This window comes from Scylla paramamosain, chromosome 8 (genome assembly GCF_035594125.1).
Source record: "Scylla paramamosain isolate STU-SP2022 chromosome 8, ASM3559412v1, whole genome shotgun sequence".
NCBI lineage: Eukaryota > Metazoa > Arthropoda > Malacostraca > Decapoda > Portunidae > Scylla > Scylla paramamosain.
This window is the reverse complement of record NC_087158.1, coordinates 3,374,017-3,392,500: the sequence shown is the minus strand read 5'-3', so window position 1 is coordinate 3,392,500 and position 18,484 is coordinate 3,374,017. Positions and strand designations below refer to the sequence as shown.

At 39.0% G+C, this 18,484-nt stretch overlaps 1 protein-coding gene across 8 annotated transcripts in view; it reads left to right on the top strand.

The window, feature by feature from the left end:
* LOC135102705 (cytosolic endo-beta-N-acetylglucosaminidase-like) overlaps positions 1 to 18,053 on the top strand; it is a 23,000-nt gene extending 4,947 nt beyond the window's left edge. The window contains exons 2-11 of one of the 8 annotated variants that reach the window (XM_064008153.1): positions 1,447 to 1,595; positions 2,582 to 2,745; positions 6,177 to 6,536; positions 11,425 to 11,631; positions 12,536 to 12,598; positions 14,153 to 14,256; positions 15,181 to 15,309; positions 16,320 to 16,442; positions 16,985 to 17,112; positions 17,964 to 18,053. In XM_064008153.1, coding sequence (XP_063864223.1) covers positions 1,447 to 1,595; positions 2,582 to 2,745; positions 6,177 to 6,536; positions 11,425 to 11,631; positions 12,536 to 12,598; positions 14,153 to 14,256; positions 15,181 to 15,309; positions 16,320 to 16,442; positions 16,985 to 17,105 — 1,420 coding nt within the window. In that variant the 3' untranslated portion in view covers positions 17,106 to 17,112; positions 17,964 to 18,053. Of the gene's footprint in view, positions 1 to 1,446; positions 1,596 to 2,581; positions 2,746 to 6,176; positions 6,537 to 11,424; positions 11,632 to 12,535; positions 12,599 to 14,152; positions 14,257 to 15,106; positions 15,310 to 16,319; positions 16,443 to 16,984 lie in introns of those variants that run through there. The other 7 variants (XM_064008155.1, XM_064008152.1, XR_010269745.1 and 4 more) reach the window with 7 other exon arrangements.
* The last annotated feature ends 431 nt before the right edge of the window (positions 18,054 to 18,484 follow it).

Sequence of the window (18,484 nt, the reverse complement as noted above, 5' to 3'; positions counted from 1 at the left end):
TTTTTTTTATTTATTTATATATATGTGTGTGTGTGTATGTGTGTGTGTGTGTGTGTGTGTGTGTGTGTGTGTGTGTGTGTGTGTGTGTTAAAATGCATTAGAATGGTAAGAAGTATCTCATTTTCATTTAAATTATATCAAGAGTAGGGTGAATACCATTTGGTTTTCATTATTATGGAACTAACCGTGACCGCAATCTGTGCTGAGCCTGAAAGGATCAGGCACAGGACGTAATGATCATTGTGGATAATTATAAGAAAGATATGTATGTGATGGATCAAGATATTTTGTAAATTACTTGAGTTTAGTTTATTGATGTTGTCATCTTTAAGATTCCTATGTAGTCTACACACAAATTTCATGATAAAATTAATATGCAAATGTTACAATTCCTTATTTATTTATTTTTTATTAATTTATTTATGGGTACATGGGAACATATAAAAATGTCCAAGGGGTACAGAGGAACAAATATGTTGGGAACCTCTGCTCTACACTTTATACAATGAAGGGATCTGCAGTAAAATTAATTAATTGAATTAATCTAAATATAACCTTTCCTTCAGATGAAAATGCATACCTATGTTATTTCACTATGATCCAAAATTGTGAAAATTATACTGTAGATAATAATGTGTAGGAGGTGTGTGTCACTTATGAACAAGACAGTCATGAGGATAATAGAAATGCAATGATAATTACATTTCTTGTGGAAAAATAAGCATTCTTCTTGCCAGCCTCTCTTAAAAAGGAGCACTGGGATGAATGCGTGTGTTTAATAATTGCTAGTTGTGATTGTTCAGCACATAGGAGACTATTTGAATACTGAAGACTTCATTGGTAACATTTGTACTGTGCATTCAGTTTGCCTCTTTGGGAGTTCTGTCTCAATTAGCAGTGTCTTGATTTGGCTTCATTTTGCCTCCAGCAGATTGATCACTTTCTCACAAAATGCAGGTTTTAGGTTATGATTCCTTCTTTGTATGTTGCTGAGCTATTTATTAATATTTGGTATGCTTTACCTCAAAATAATATTTCAAAGCTTAAAGTAAAAAAAAAAAAAAATTATATATATATATATATATATATATATATATATATATATATATATATATATATATATATATATATATATATATATATATATATATATATATATATATATATATAACTTTAAGAACTGCAGTATTAACTACGTACATATTTACCAGCATGAGGATATAATGCTGTGGTAGGATGCAGAAACATGAATCAAAGCAGGACTGGCCATGAGATTTCTTATTTTCCTTCAATTGAGGTTTGTCCTTACAATCTCTTTGGTCCACATTTGAACCCCAGTCATGTCTACCTTCATATTTATAATAGATTGATTTCTCAGTGTTTTTTAATGGAGAATGCAGTTCTTCACAACACGACAACCTTTCTAAAGAGAACATGACTCTTTAGGTTTGTGTCTGGCACCAATAACAAGGATGCCTACCGCTTCTACCACTGGTCTGGGGTGGACACGTTTGTTTACTTCAGTCACCACCTGGTCACCATTCCTCCACTGGGGTGGATCAATGCCGCCCACCTGCATGGAGTCACAGTCCTTGGTGGGTGAAGGAGAGTTGAGATAGCTCTGTTTCTACGGTTGGGTGTAAGAGGGAAGTCTTGGTGAACTGGAAAAACATGCTAGAATATGAGAAAAAGAGAGGGGATTGGGAAAATTAGTGCATGCAAGAAGAGGAATAAATAAATGGAGACTCTTCTGCTGTGGCTATTCCCTTACAAGATAGTTCTTAAAGGGAGCCAGATGAAGATAAATAGGTGGACAGATAGGAGTGTGTTACAGTAGAATATATGGATAGGATCAAATAGAAATTCTCCTGTAATTGCCATCTCTATTTCCTGGAGCTCCAAGAAATTGACTTCAACTACAAAGCAACATGAGGAGGAATAGCTCATGAAAATATAGAGAAACGATGTCAGAAATTCATGAGCTCTTGCTCTTGCCTACACCACTATCTGGCCTGTAGAATGCTGATTACTATATTTGTGATTTCCTAGTTCCTGACTGGAATCTGTAATTTGCACTGAATGCTCTGTAACTTGGTGACTTAAGAGTCCATCTATTGTTAGGCTTCAAATGCACTTCTTCAGGTACCATTATATTATAGTCCACACCAGCAAGCTAGGAGTCATGTGAACACTGATGCATTCAGCACTACCCAGGCAACATCACTGGGAGATTGCAATCAGATTTTGATCCCTGAATTGAAACTTGCAAAATTAAACATGAAACATAGTACCTGGAGATCTAGCATTAAGAACATAACAAAAATAAAGGAAACTGAAAGAAGTCATCTGGTCTACATGTGGCAGTCCCTGTTTGAAACATGGCTACCTATTTTCACCTATCATCTCCATCCATAAATTTGTTTAAGTTTTTTGAAGCTGCCTAATGACTCACCACTAACAACCAGCAGATTACTGAGTCCATTCCATTCATCTACCACTCTGTTTGAGAACCAATTCATTCATATCTTTTTTAAATCTAACTTTTCCAAGCTTGAACCATTATCCATCACTTTTTTGCCAGGGACTTTCATCACCGAGTGGGAGGCAGGCAGTGCTGTGTGTAAGAAGCTCCTGGCCAGTGAGGAGACAGTGGCATTGGCAGTGAGGCAGTTGGTGTGCATTGCTAATCACCATGGCTTTGAGGGATGGCTCATCAATATTGAGAATGAAGTGCCCATAGAGAAGGTGAGAGTCTGAATTGTGGATTGAGTTTAAGGGAAGTGTTGAAAATTGTGTTTAATTCTTACTATATGTCTGTTTGTCTATATACCAGGCCAGCATTCCCATACACACACACACACACACACACACACACACACACACACACACACACACACACACACACACACACACACACACACACACACACACACACACACACACACACACACACACACACACACACACACAATGTGTGTCTGTAGAACATCACCTCTCCTCTTCTAAACCTCATCTTCTTTTCCTCACTGAAACTCAGGTGTCTGAGGCAACTGACAGTAGCCCCTTTTCTGTTCCTTCCTACTTTCTCTATCCTCATTTTCGATCCAAAGCTGGATGCTGCGTTTATGTGCGCAATGACTTAACCTGCTCTCGTGCCCACGCTCTTGAATCTTTCGAGTTTTCCACCATCTGGCTACGACTACAGAGTCACTCTCATACTAAATTTATCTGTGCTGTATACCTCTCACCTAACTCCTCTGACTATAAGAAATTCTTTGACTACTTAACTTCCAAAGTGGAGCACATTCTGACCCTCTTCCCTTTTGCAGAGATCTCCATTCTTGGAGACTTCAATGTTCACCACCAGCTTTGGCTTTCCTCTCCCTTCACTGACCATCCTGGTGAACTAGCCTACAACTTTGCTATCCTCCGTGACCTAGAGCAATTGGTGCAACACCCTACTCGTACTCCTGACTGTCTTGGAGATACGCCCAACATTCTTGACCTTTTCCTGACCTCTAATCCTTCTGCTTATGCTGTCACCCTTTCTTCTCCGTTGGGCTCCTCCGATCACAATCTCATATCTTTATCTTGTCCTATCACTCCAATCCCTCCTCAGGATCCCCCTAAGCGAAGGTGCCTCTGGTGTTTTGCCTCTTCTAGTTGGGGGGACCTGAGGAGATATTTTGCTGATTTTCCTTGGAATGACTACTACTTCCATGTCAGAGACCCGTCTTTGTGTGCTGAGCGCATAACAGAGGTGATAGTGTCTGGTATGGAGGCGTACATTCCTCACTCTTTTTCTCGTCCTAAACCTTCTAAACCTTGGTTTAACACAGCTTGTTCTCGTGCTATACATGATAGAGAGGTGGCCCACAAAAGGTACTTAAGCCTTCCATCACCAGAATCTCATGCACTTTATATTTCTGCCCAGAACCATGCCAAGTCTGTTCTCCAACTAGCCAAAAACTCCTTCATTAACAGAAAATGTCAAAACCTTTCAAGATCTAACTCCCCTCGTGATTTCTGGCATCTAGCCAAAAATATCTCCAATAACTTTGCTCCTTCTTCTTTCCCTCCTCTATTTCAACCAGATGGCACCACTGCTATCACATCTATTTCTAAAGCTGAACTCTTTGCTCAAACCTTTGCTAAAAGCTCTACCTTGGACGATTCTGGGCTTGTTCCTCCTTCTCCTCCACCCTCTGACTACTTCATGCCACCTATTAAAATTCTTCGCAATGATGTTTTCCATGCCCTCACTGGCCTAAACCCTCGGAAGGCTTATGGACCTGATGGGGTCCCTCCTATTGTTCTCCGAAACTGTGCCTCCATGCTTGCACCTTGCCTAGTCAAACTCTTTCAGCTCTGTCTGTCAACATCTACCTTTCCTTCTTGCTGGAAGTTTGCCTACATTCAACCTGTTCCTAAAAAGGGTGACCATTCTAATCCCTCAAACTACCAACCTATTGCTTTAATTTCCTGCCTATCTAAAGTTTTTGAATCTATCCTCAACAGGAAGATTCTTAAAACATCTATCACTTCACAACCTTCTATCTGATTGCCAGTATGGGTTCCATTAAGGCCGCTCTACTGGTGATCTTCTGGCTTTCCTTACTGAGTCTTGGTCATCCTCTTTTAGAGATTTTGGTGAAACTTTTGCTGTTGCCTTGGACATATCAAAAGCTTTTGATAGAGTCTGGCACAAAGCTTTGATTTCCAAACTACCCTCCTATGGTTTCTATCCTTCTCTCTGTAACTTCATCTCAAGTTTCCTTTCTGACCGTTCTATTGCTGCTGTGGTAGACGGTCACTGTTCTTCCCCTAAATCTATTAACAGTGGTGTTCCTCAGTGTTCTGTCCTGTCACCCACTCTCTTCTTATTATTCATTAATGATCTTCTAAACCAAACTTCTTGTCCTATCCACTCCTACGCTGATGATACCACCCTGCACTTTTCCATGTCTTTTCATAGACATCCAACCCTTCAGGAGGTAAACATATCACGCAGGGAAGCCACAGAACGCCTGACTTCTGATCTTTCTAAAATTTCTGATTGGGGCAGAGCAAACTTGGTATTGTTCAATGCCTCAAAAACTCAATTCCTCCATCTATCAACTCGACACAACCTTCCAGATAACTATCCCCTCTTCTTCAGTGACACTCAACTGTCCCCCTCTTCTACACTGAACATCCTCGGTCTGTCCTTTACTTATAATCTGAACTGGAAACTTCACATCTCATCTCTAGCTATCTGATCTTTCTAAAATTTCTGATTGGGGCAGAGCAAACTTGGTATTGTTCAATGCCTCAAAAACTCAATTCCTCCATCTATCAACTCGACACAACCTTCCAGACAACTATCCCCTCTTCTTCAGTGACACTCAACTGTCCCCCTCTTCTACACTGAACATCCTTGGTCTGTCCTTTACTTATAATCTGAACTGGAAACTTCACATCTCATCTCTAGCTAAAACAGCTTCTATGAAGTTTGGTGTTCTGAGATGTCTCCGCCAGTTTTTCTCACCCCCCCAGCTGCTAACTCTGTACAAGGGCCTTATTGGGGAGGTTTCAAGACACTTATTCATCAATTTTTGACCACTGCTTTGACCCTTTTATGGGACTGGCATTTCAGTGGGCATTTTTTTTATTAGATTTTTGTTGCCCTTTGCCAGAGTCCTTCCTACATAAAAAAAAAAAAACCACACACACACACACACACACACACACACACACACACACACACACACACACACACACACACACACACACACACACACACACACACACACACACACACACACACACACACACACACACACACACACACACACACACGATTCACACTCAGCCTTATCATCCCCTTGTGTAATACAGGTGATCCATGAGACTATCCCTTTCCAAAAGACAAAAAGTTATAGTAGCAATGAGAATGTCTCTCAAATATGCCCTAACATAATTACTCCCAACACAGGTCATATTGCTCCTGTTGTGACCCCATGACCTGTAAGTCTTCCATCAGCTGGCCACAACAAAGCCAGATATGAGGATACTATAACATTCTAAACATCACTCCTGAGTGTGTTTGACTGCCCTGAGTATTATTGGTACACTTGTTTATGCATTGCCAACACTGTGGTCACACCTTGAGATGCTTGAATGTTTCTGTGCTTCAGATCCCACTCATGCTGAAGTTTGTGGAGGATCTGACAAAAGCCATGAGGAAGAGAGAGACTGATAAGGAAACAGAAAATGCAGGGGAGGACAAAGTGAAAGAAGACAATGACAATTGCCATCGTGTCATCTGGTATGACAGTGTGACAGAAAATGGGGAATTAAAATGGCAGAACGCACTCAATTCCCAGAACTATGCCTTCTTTGACGCCTGTGACGGAATCTTCCTCAACTACACCTGGACGGAGGATCACCTGGACCACAGCAGGAAGGCAGCAGGTGGCAGGCATAGGGATGTCTTTGTGGGCCTTGACATCTTTGGGAGGAACTTTTATGCTGGGGGGAAATATGACACTTGGAAGGTAAGATGCATATGTGTATGTAAATAATAATAATAACAGTTGTAATATTATTCAGTTTATTTGGTATAGGAGCCCAAAAACTGAAAATATACAAGCAGGACTAACTGGATAATACAATACTAATACTAAAGTGTGAGTATTTATCTAGTTGTATTTACCTAGTTGTATTGTAAAGGGGCATGAGCCAAAGCTCATTTTGTCCTGTCTCCATAACCAGTTTCTCATTAAACATGTGTACACTGTTTGCCACAACCACCTCTTCCTTCAAATCATTCAAGATTTCAATAGTTCTATATGGGAAGCTGCATTTCTTGATGTTATTTGAACATCCACTCTTTATTTTCTTCTCCATGTCCCCTCGTCTGTCTCTTTCCCTCCTCCATCTGTATTACCAAGTCATTTCTGTGTATTCTTTCTATATTGTTTACTAATTTGTACATTGTTATCAGATCTCCTCTTTCTCTTCTCTCTTGTAGTGTTGGTAATCCCATCTCTTCAAGTCTCTTCATAGGTTAAGTCTTTCAATTCTGGTACCATCTTTGTCGCTATCCTCTGTATTCTTTCCAGTTTCCATATATCTTTTTTCTACTGCTGCGTATTCCAGTTCAGGACATATCATGCTTGTTATAATTTTTTTCATCGTTTCTTTATCTAAATAGTTAATGTTTGTTAATAAGCTGAATGTGTCTTTCAGGTGATAGTGTGTCCTGAATCGTTACTCCCAAATCTTTTTCTTCAATACTTTTCATTGTTGTTTCTCCTCCCATTTTGTACTTCCATGAAGGTCTCTTTTTTTTACTTTTTCCTATTTCCAACATGTGTCATTTTCTGGCATTAAGTTCTAGTTTCCATCTTTTGCTCCATGCATGTATTTTCTCAATATCCTTTTGTAACTCCTTACAGTCATTTTCATCCTTTATTATTTTCATTATTTTTGCATCATCAGCAAACAGGTTTATATAACTATTTAGATCCTCCATCATATAATTTACATATATTTAAAATGTAATAGATGCCAACACAGGTCCTTGCATTATCCCACATGTCACTTTGCGCCAACTTGAATTAGTGTCTGATTACTGTTCTCATTTCCCTCCCTTGTAAATAATCCTCCATCCATCTCAATGTTGCTCCCTTTAGTCCTCCTCCATTCTCTAGGTTCCACATAAGGCTTCTGTGGGGAACTTTATTGAATGCTTTTTTGAGATCCAGGTATACCGCATCAACCCATCCGTCCCTCTTTGCACTCCATTTATTACTCTCATATAGAAGCTCAATAGATTTGTGACACAGGATCTGCCTTTCCTGAATCCAAGTTGCTTTTCTGTAATTATCTTTTCCTCTTCTAGATATTCCACCCATCTGTCTTTAATTACTATGTTCTCTTTTCTTTTCCCTTGGCACTTTTCCTTCTCTCAGTGAGTTGTTAACTATATCCCATATAGGTTCTTCCATTTATTCTCTGCATTCTTTTAATATCCATCCATTTACTTGATCCGGTCCCATAGCTTTTCTAACATATATCTCTTCCAGCAGTTTCTAGATTTTTTGTCTCTACTTGTATCTCCTGTATTCCCTCATTCTGTGATACCATTTTTGGTGCCACAAATTTTATTTCCTTTGTAAACAGATTGAAAACTCTCATTCATTAGTTCACTCATCCCCTCAGTAGTTTCATAAATTCTTCCTTCTCTTCTTAATCTGTTTATGCCATTCTTTATGCTTCATTTTCCTGTTTATTTATCTGTAGAAGAGCTTGAGTTCTTCCTTGCATTTTCTTAGTATGTCACTTTCAAAGTTTCTTTCTTCTCTCCTTATTATATTATATTCATTCCTTGCCTTTCTGTATTCTCTAGCATTTCTGTTCAGTTGTCTCAATTTTCTTCCATGCCTTGTCCTTTTTCTTTTTTGCTTCTACACACCTGGCATTATACCATTCATGTTTCCCAGTTTTCACTTTATAACTTGGCACAAACTGTTGCACTCCCTCTCTGGACTTGCTGAAAAATATCTCATATTTTTCTTGCACTACTTTACCTTCAAATAGCTCTTTCCAGTTAATTTTTCCATAAAATTTATTAAGTTCTGCAATGTTTGCATTATCATAGTTCTGTCTCTCATTTCTGTATTGTTCTTTCCTGTGCAACACTTTTTCCTCCTGTGGTACTATTTCTGTTATCTCATGATCGCTTCTTCCCATTGGACTCAGACAATGTATACTTGGTCTACTTTCTGGGTTTTTTGTAAACACCAAGTCCAACTGTGATTGTTCTTCTTCTCTGCATCTTGTAGGTTCATTCACCCATTGTCTCATCGCATTCACCATCATGGTGTGTATAAGTTCTTTGATTCATGACCCAATATTTTTCTTTTACTTCCATCTCCTCCTAGTTAATTCCTTTAATGTTGAAGTTGCCTACTATGAGCACTTTGTTATTTTTTCTTATCATTTCCTCTATACTACTTTTTGTTCCTAGTTGCATGCTTTTAAATTTATTGGTCTCCCATGCCTTAGTTTTTTGGTGAAATGTATGTCACAATGATTTTCCTTTTTTTTAACTTCCTTTGATCTTAATCGCAACACTCAGTGTTTCTGCCATTCCATCACCATATTCCATTTCTTCAACAACAATATCCTCTTTTACTAATATCATCACTCCTCCTCCTCTCTTTCCTTTTCTCTCTCTCCTTCATATGCTATATCCTTCCTTTGCAAATCCCAACTTTATTTCCTCTTTTATTTTGGTTTCTGTTAAACATACCACATCTGGCTTATTGCTCTTTAAGTAGTCTTTAAGTTCCAATAGGCTCGACACCAAACCATCTACATTAGTATACGTAATCTTTAAACTTCTGCTTGGTGACCTTACGTGGCATCTGTGTGCCACCATTTCCTCACTTTCATGTCCACAACTTTCCAGGTGAATCTTCTCCCTTGTTCCTGTGTTCTCTCCTAATTTTTTGACTGGGTCTCTACTCTCAATTCTTTCAAGTTTACTTCTCTCTTCTTCGTTCATATCTTTCTTTGTCCATATTTCCTTCATTCCTTCTACTTTTGGCAATCTTTCTGTTCTTTGCAAGATGTGTTCCACTGCTGTTTATGACTTGAATCTTACTTCCATTGGTCTTGTTCTATTTTATTCATACTTTCTGATCCTGTAAACCTCTTCAATTTGTTTGATTATCCCCTCTCCTTCCTCTGCCACTTCTGCTATAATTTCCTTAACCCTTTTCACTTCTCCTTTCTCTCTAGTTATTTTCATGGGTAGCTTCTTCTTCACCCCAAATACCACCACACACATCTTTCTCTGTACCGTGTCTCTTATAAGATTACTTTTTTCCTTTATTATTTTAATCACTTGCTTTTCCATGTCCTTATTGTGTTCCTGTTGTTGTCTTATTATCTCCTCCATGCCCACCTTTTGTTGTTCCCTCTTTTCTTTCCAACTTTTGACTCCCTCTGTCACTAATTCCTTCACTTCTCCAACCCTAACCTCTCTCCTGCAAAGTTTTCTTGAACTCTTCATTCTCTTCCTTGAGTTTCTTAATTTCTTCACAGTATTTCTTGTTGAAGTTCACTATTTTTGTCACCTTCTCTCAGTTCTTTGTTTTCTTTTTTTCTTTCCATCTCCCTCTTTTTCATCTTTATTATATCAATGGATATCTTCTTTACATTGTCACCACCCACTTCTCTTTCTTCCTTCCACGCCTTTATCATTGCTGTTAAGCTACATATTTCTTCTCGTATTTTCACATTTTCTTCTTCAATTTTCCACATTTCTTAATTTGTGTGAGCTACACTGCTGTATATATCTCTGCGCATATACCTCTTCCTCAAAGCCCTCAAAAATATTTAGGTTCGTGCCATCTGCCATCTCCCCTGTTGATAGCATCATCCACCAGTGTTTACCTTGTATCACTCTCTCATTTCTCCATTTTGGCCACTCCTCTAGTAACACTTTCTCTTCCCTTGTGCCCATACCTGGTACAAGACCCTATTATGGAGACGAGACTCAAAGTTTGGCCCCCCTGCACAATCAAACCTAGGTAGATCCTTGGAGCTGCTGTAGACGTGTCCAATCAGCTGGGTGACATTGTGTGTGTGTGTGTGTAATTAATAATAATGATAATATAATAATAATCTGTCAATCTATTATATCCATATACCAAGCCAGCAATCCTACACAGGGTGGTCCAGGCAAAGCACCACACAGACACACACACATCATTCACACTCTCTGCCCTGTCAACCACTTATGGAAATATTAGCTGGTTTAGTTGATATAGGGAGCCCAAAGGCTGAAAATATACGAGCAAGACTAACTAAATAATACAATACCAATGCCAATATGTTTGTTTAGAAAAAAGACAGATGCTATATTTTATCCTGAATAGTTGCAGCCACTAATTTGGGCAGAGATGCCATGTTACATGGGCATCACCTGTTACACTTCCTGAATGACACTCAGGCATGATGCAGTTGTAGGTACAGTTCATATTGAGCCTCCTTACCACCAAGCAAGACTCAGCAAGCCATACAAAAACTTGTCACTGATATAAAGAGAAAAAAAATGTCTACTTGAGGTTGTGATATATATCATATTCTTCTTTTTTTTTACTTACTGTATTTCATTATTGCATTCTAAATACATTAAATCATGACCACAAATCAAAGATGCATGTACGTTTGTCTCAGTTTGTGCTCACAAAATGCAGAAAGAAAGAATCTACCTACATACCAGGCTGGCAATATCACACAGGATGGCCCAGATAAAGCACCACACACTCATGCACACTCCTAGCCTCATCAGCTCTAGATGGAAAGGGATAGAAGGAATAAGTGTATAAATCAGAGTAACATAAAATAACATAAATACTTCATGTACAGGCTCTGGAGGTGGTGCGTAAGCATGACCTCTCAGCTGCCATCTTTGCTCCTGGGTGGACACATGAGACACAGCCAGACTTCATGGAGGCAGAGAGGCGTCTGTGGGGGTCTCTGGCACCCTTTCTTACCCACCGAGGAATTCAGGACCTCCCATTCACCACCTCCTTCTGTCAGGGATCTGGGGAGTATTTCTTCTGCAAGGGGAAGGTAAGCCTGTGAGTACTTTTTTGTTGAGTGTGGCCAGGGAGAGAGGTTTGTAAGGTATGGCTTGAAGGAGAGAGAGAAAGAGGGAGAGATGTGATTGGAGGAAAGGAGAGAGAGAGAATGAAAAGTGTCTAGGTAGAGGGAAGAAAGGATAGAGATCATTGTCTTTAAGAAACATAAGTGCAAGGAGGAAGGAAATTGTGTGCTTAGGTAGAAAAGTGAGTGGAGGAAAGGAGAGAGAGAATGAAAAGTGTCTAGGTAGAGAGAAAAAAAGGATACAGATGACTGTCTTTAAGGAATATAAGTCCAAGGAGGAAGGAAATTGTGTGCTTAGAGAGAGAGAGAGAGAGAGAGAGAGAGAGGATGGAGTTGAATCACTTCTTGAAATGTCTTTGGGGATGAGAAGGAAGGGAGATGTGTGTAGCTTTTCCTTTCATCTTGGTTGTAAGGTTGTAATGTAAGACTAATAGATATAAACTGTTTGATTGTGAGAGGGATAGTTATTTGAACAGGCATCAGAAAAGGCAGGCAAAAATTAATAAAGATAATAAGAGATATAAATATCAAGAGATTAATATCAACAGAGAAATAACAAGAACAGTCGATGAAACTTAAAAGAACAATAGATGAACTGAATGACACTTAAGATAAAAGATAACTAGACATAACCATTAAGGAGAAAGATTAATAAATACACAGAAAGCTATATAGATATAAATAAGCAGACACAACAAAGATGATAAACAGAAGGACAATCACTCTTAAATGCAACAGATGAAACAATAAACTCAGAATAATGCATAGGCAAAGATAAGCTGACATAACAAGAACAATAGACAAAAACAGAGACATTCGCTAACACATCTGGTGAAATGATACAGTTAGAACTAACAAGGTTTTGCTGCAGATGGAGAGGGAAGGGCCTTGGCACAACCTGAGTCTCCAACACCTGCAGCCTCTCTGGTCCCAGGTGAGTAGGCATACCTGAATGGCTCTGTCTGCCTCCTTGCCTCTGCAGGTTATATTCTGAAATGCTTTTCTCCCACATCCTGACTACTTTGAAAAAGGCTCTATGTAGTTGAAATGTAGTTTAAGGGTGTTTTTATGGTTCTGGTGACAGGTTAGCTAGATTTCTATATTATTAACAGGAGAACAGGTTTTTAAGGATGTTTTTATGGTTCTGGTGACAAATTAACTAGAGTCCTCATGATAACCTGGCTAACTATCTCTATGGCCTTTTGAAAATAATGGTGATGAGAGAGCAAAGCGTTTCAGAACACAAGGGAAGCTGTAAGACGGCACCAGATGTACACGTGGCAGTCCCTGTGTGTAATGCCTCTACCTTTGTCCACCTACCATCTCTTTGAATTAATGTGAACTTATTAAAGTACTAATTGCCAGATTTAAGGTACTAATACCTTGATTATTGAGTCTATTCCAGTCATTTATCACTCAAAGAGAGTTTCTTCATTTTCTTCTCTTCTTTTTATCAAACTCCATGGCATTGATTTTTATTTTTTTATTTCTTTTTATTATTTCATCCTTGTTATCTTTGCTGATTCATTAATTTCTTATTTTCCTTCAGTCTTTCACTATTTTTTTTTTTTTATTATTATTGACTGGATTCGTTCATTCCTTAATTTTTCACTGTTTCCCAATTTGTTGTGCTCATTTATTAATTCTTTACTGTATTTACTCATGCCTTTATTATTTCAGTGTTTTCATTCATATCATTATATTTCTTCTTTCCTTTTACTTTTGACTTGTTTATTGTTATGTATATTGACATCCTCTTTTGCCTTGTTCGGTCTCTTCTCTATTGTCTGCTATCTCTCTCTCTCTCTCTCTCTCTCTCTCTCTCTCTCTCTCTCTCTCTCTCTCTCTCTCTCTCTCTCTCTCTCTCTCTCTCTCTCTCTCTCTCTCTCTCTCTCTCTCTCTCTCTCTCTCTCTCTCTCTCTCTCTCTCTCTCTCTCTCTCTCTCTCTCTCTCTCTCTCTCTCTCTCTCTCTCTCTCTCTCTCTTCTCTTCTCTCTCTCTCTCTCTCTCTCTCTCTCTCTCTCTCTCTCTCTCTCTCTCTCTCTCTCTCTCTCTCTCTCTCTCTCTCTCTCTCTCTCTCTCTCTCTCTCTCTCTCTCTCTCTCTCTCTCTCTCTCTCTCTCTCTCTCTCTCTCTCTCTCTCTCTCTCTCTCTCTCTCTCTCTCTCTCTCTCTCTCTCTCTCTCTCTCTCTCTCTCTCTCTCTCTCTCTCTCTCTCTCTCTCTCTCTCTCTCTCTCTCTCTCTCTCTCTCTCTCTCTCTCTCTCTCTCTCTCTCTCTCTCTCTCTCTCTCTCTCTCTCTCTCTCTCTCTCTCTCTCTCTCTCTCTCTCTCTCTCTCTCTCTCTCTCTCTCTCTCTCTCTCTCCTCCTCTCCTCTCCTCTCCTCTCCTCTCCTCTCCTCTCCTCTCCTCTCTCCTCTCCTCTCTCTCTCTCTCTCTCTCTCTCTCTCTCTCTCTCTCTCTCTCTCTCTCTCTCTCTCTCTCTCTCTCCAGGAGGGTGAGGAGGAGGGGAGTGGTTGCCTGTCCTTAGTCACTCAGGAGGCATACAATGGTGGTGGGTGTCTGGGCATCACCACACACTCATCCACCACATTCAGGTTTGCTTTACAATAACCCTTTTTATGTATTTATTGGTTTAGTTATTGGTTTGATCAGTCTTCTTCACACAAATAAAAGTTTTTTTTTCTTTCTTTTTTTTTTTACTCTATTGGTGTTGTGTTTGTCACTGTCCGTATTTGTTGATTTACTTGTCGTTCTATCTGGCCGTCAGTGAATCAGTCAGGTGGTCAGTGTGTATGTCTGTCCAGTTGTGTTATCTGATGTGTCTGTCTAGCTCATTGTCATTTTGTCTGTTTGTTAATTTCTTTGGGATTTCCATATCTTAGTCACAGCAGTAGCCTGGGAATAAAATATAAGTGCTTGTCTGCTCCTTAACTTGTTTGTTATGCTTGCTTTTTACTATCTGTTTCTTATCATAGCCTCTCATTTCCTTGTATTCCTTTACTATACTTCATCCAGTTCATATCCTAACATAATTGTGCAGCTCAGCCTTCAGATCACTGTGTGAGCATTAAGGAACCTGATGATGATGATGGTGGTGGTGGTGATAAAGTGACGTAATGCAGGTCACAAGTGAATCTTGATTTATGGATGAGTTATGTTAAAAATTCATCCATAAGTTCAAAATTTGTGAATCAGAATAGCTGTTGTTGTTTTTTTTCTATTTTTTCCATTCACTGGATTTTCAATAATTTAAAGTATTTAATTAGATTGATATGTATTTGCAAATGCTAACTTCATAATTTCATATCAGAACAAAGTATTTCAAGATTACTTAGTCTTAACTTCAAACATTTTGCTTATTCAGTGTTAATAAATCAGCTGTACTGCAAATAAGGCTAGTATATCAGTTAATGACTAATTCAGGGTATAGTGGTGGTGATACAGGCTTATGGTGTGTGGCCTTGAGTGAACAGGGACACTGAGAGTAACCAGTAAAGCATATGGGGGTGGTGGTTCAGGCTTATGGTGTGTGACCTTGAGTGGACAAGACCACTGAGAGTAACTGTGGCCTACAAGTGGAGCAGCCAGCCCACCGCCCTCACCTTCCTGTGTCACCTCTCACCGAGCAGCTCGTCCCTCAAACAGAAGTGAGTCTCTTGGCTGTGTCCCAGGAGAGTCCATAGTGACACTTACTCTTCATGAAATTTTTTTCCTGTAACTGATCTTTGGTCAAGGAAACTCTAACTTGGTGTAAGAATTGCATAAAAAAATAAATAAATAAATAAATACAGTTGAACTATTTTGACAGCGTAGAAAACTTTTTATTCTCAGTTGAAATAAAAACAAACAAAAAGTTGACACTGTTCTACATTTTCACCACTCAAGCTTATAACAGATTAGAATTTTCTTAGTAGTACAGACTAATGGAAATTGGTTTATGCTGTGATTCTGAGAATGATTTTAGTGTCTGGTATCCAAGGTGATCATTTAACCAGCCCTTATTTATATAATGGGTATATTTAGATTATGTTTTATTTTCACTTTCTCCTTCTGGTTTGTCTTTAAACACTTCATGTTTTCTGTAAAATGCTTGCAGTACAAATTTTCATCTTTATTGTCCCATATAATTTGTTAAGTGCTCTCTCTCTCTCTCTCTCTCTCTCTCTCTCTCTCTCTCTCTCTCTCTCTCTCTCTCTCTCTCTCTCTCTCTCTCTCTCTCTCTCTCTCTCTCTCTCTCTCTCTCTCTCTCTCTCTCTCTCTCTCTCTCTCTCTCTCTCTCTCTCTCTCTCTCTCTCTCTCTCTCTCTCTCTCTCTCTCTCTCTCTCTCTCTCTCTCTCTCTCTCTCTCTCTCTCTCTCTCTCTCTCTCTCTCTCTCTCTCTCTCTCTCTCTCTCTCTCTCTCTCTCTCTCTCTCTCCCCCAACATGTCATTGATATATTCAGGTTTAGTTATGCTTCTCAGTTTCTGGCTTGCATTCATAATTCCTGTTGGTCTGTCATTCAAAGATACATCTGTACATTTAGCCTTCCTCATCTTGGTATATCATAGCTAGGTATGCCTGGAAATATTCTGATTGTACCTCAAAGTTTTTATCTCCCAAAGACTCATGTGTGCCATTATGCCAATCTTCATATTCTTATCCATTATTATTTCTTCAGGATTTTAGAGTTCATATGTGAAAAGGATAAAGAAGACAAGACGGATGGAGATGCATGTGTAGGTGAAGAAGTTATTGAGTGCCCCCTAGAGGTCAGCCATGTGGAAAATGGATGGAACATCAGGTGTGTTAAATTCACTTAATTCAGTAAGAAAAGTATCAGGATTTATAACATTACCTTAAGGAGTATTTTACAAAGACACTGTGCATAAGATAAGTTTTACTTGCAAATTTTATATAAGAATAGCTATTGAGAATTGATCCTCCAGTTTTATTTTAGATATCTTAATATTTATATCTGTAGTACAGTTGGCCACAAGTCTGTCCCTTTCCATCAGGGTCAAGGGGGCTATGAGGGTAAATGATATGTATGTGTGTGTGACACCTTGTCTGGGCTGATCTGTGTGGGATTGCTAGTGAGGTATATAGATAGACAGTTATAAAGTTGATTCATGCTGTTATCTCTCTCTCTCTCTCTCTCTCTCTCTCTCTCTCTCTCTCTCTCTCTCTCTCTCTCTCTCTCTCTCTCTCTCTCTCTCTCTCTCTCTCCTCTCCTCTCCTCTCCTCTCCTCTCCTCTCCTCTCCTCTCCTCTCTCTCTCTCTCTCTCTCTCTCTCTCTCTCTCTCTCTCTCTCTCTCTCTCTCTCTCTCTCTCTCTCTCTCTCAGAAGATTCACAGCCTGTGAGGTGCCAGGACACAGGATGACTCTCATGACACTCAGGCTGGGAGGTGCTGCTGAGCTACGGCTGGGACACTTGGACATGATGTTGGAGGCAGAGGCAGTGTAGCCTCCAGGTAAAGTCGTGTATTGGGATTAATGCTTTTCCAACATATTTTTATTACTGTCATTATTTTGTCTATCCTTATTTTTCCATGTGTAGGGCTGTACTGTCTGCCAGCAATCCACCCGTCTCAGTCTTTGCCATGTGCTTTGTCTCCTGTGTTGGTGTGACTGGCATTACTACTTGTGTGTTCTTTCCCTGCTTTTCCTGTGCCTGCTACGATATGAGGATGGAAGCCGACAGTCCCTGGCAAGAGGATGAAGGACTCCATCACTGTTGCAGTGAAAGTGGTTGGAAGACATGAGGGTGGCATACTAGTGATTGATCTTGTAAGAATATTTGGCCTGTCAACCTTCCTTCTTTGTTACTTATTGTTTCATTAATATTTTAATATATAATGCATCTAGCAGTGTCACTTGCAAGGAATAATTCCTCTTTTGTGCTGAAAATTACTGGGATTGCAAGTGTTATGCACATTACAATTTACTTGATTTTCCTTTATTTTTTATAATTTTTTTTCTGAATGTGAACTTTCAGAAAATGAATTGCCTGCTTGAACTAGTTGAATTTGTACTCAGAGTTTCTACTGTATGTTGTGTGAAATATGCCTATGTTATATACACTGTGGCTAGGTTGGAGAAACACTGCCACTGCCACTGTACATCCCTTCCGTGACTGGAAGGGACAGAAAGGACTGGGAACCCTCTTCTGTTTTGTTATCCCCACAGTCAGACAAGGAGCTGTGAACACCTTGCCTCATCTAGTCCCCTTGTTAGAGATGTCAGGGAGATAAACTAATTGTTATTGTTATTGTTAGTAAATTTGTTATACAATTATATTACATGACTACTGGTTTCCTTCCAGGTACAGTTGCTCTCAGACTGTAAGAAAAATGTACAAAATAGTAAACTATAAGTGTACTTTTATTAAAGCACTTTCAAGCAAATAGTTGTAGTCTGTATCTTTTAATTCAGTTCCTTTAGGTTTAAGGAGGAGGAATACATTGTCATCCATGATGCATAATTCATCTTGGAGACAAATCTTTGGTGTATGTAGCACATATTATACTTACAAGGATCATATAGTAGGCATCCAAGTAAAAGAAAATACATGTAATGTTAACATCAACTTGAGAGAAAAAAAATTCATGGGATGACATTTTTATTCTTTGGGTGTTGGCTTATCAATCACACTTGATGCACACAAAAATCATATAAGCATTCAAACAAAAGAAAATACCTGTAACATTAGCATTAGCCACAGAGAAAAGAAAATGTGTAGATTCAATGATATTTTCATTTTTTTAAATCCAGTCTTTCATAATTCACATCAGTCCAAGCTTCAAATTATCCTTATATAACTGCAACAAATTTAGTGGCACAGTT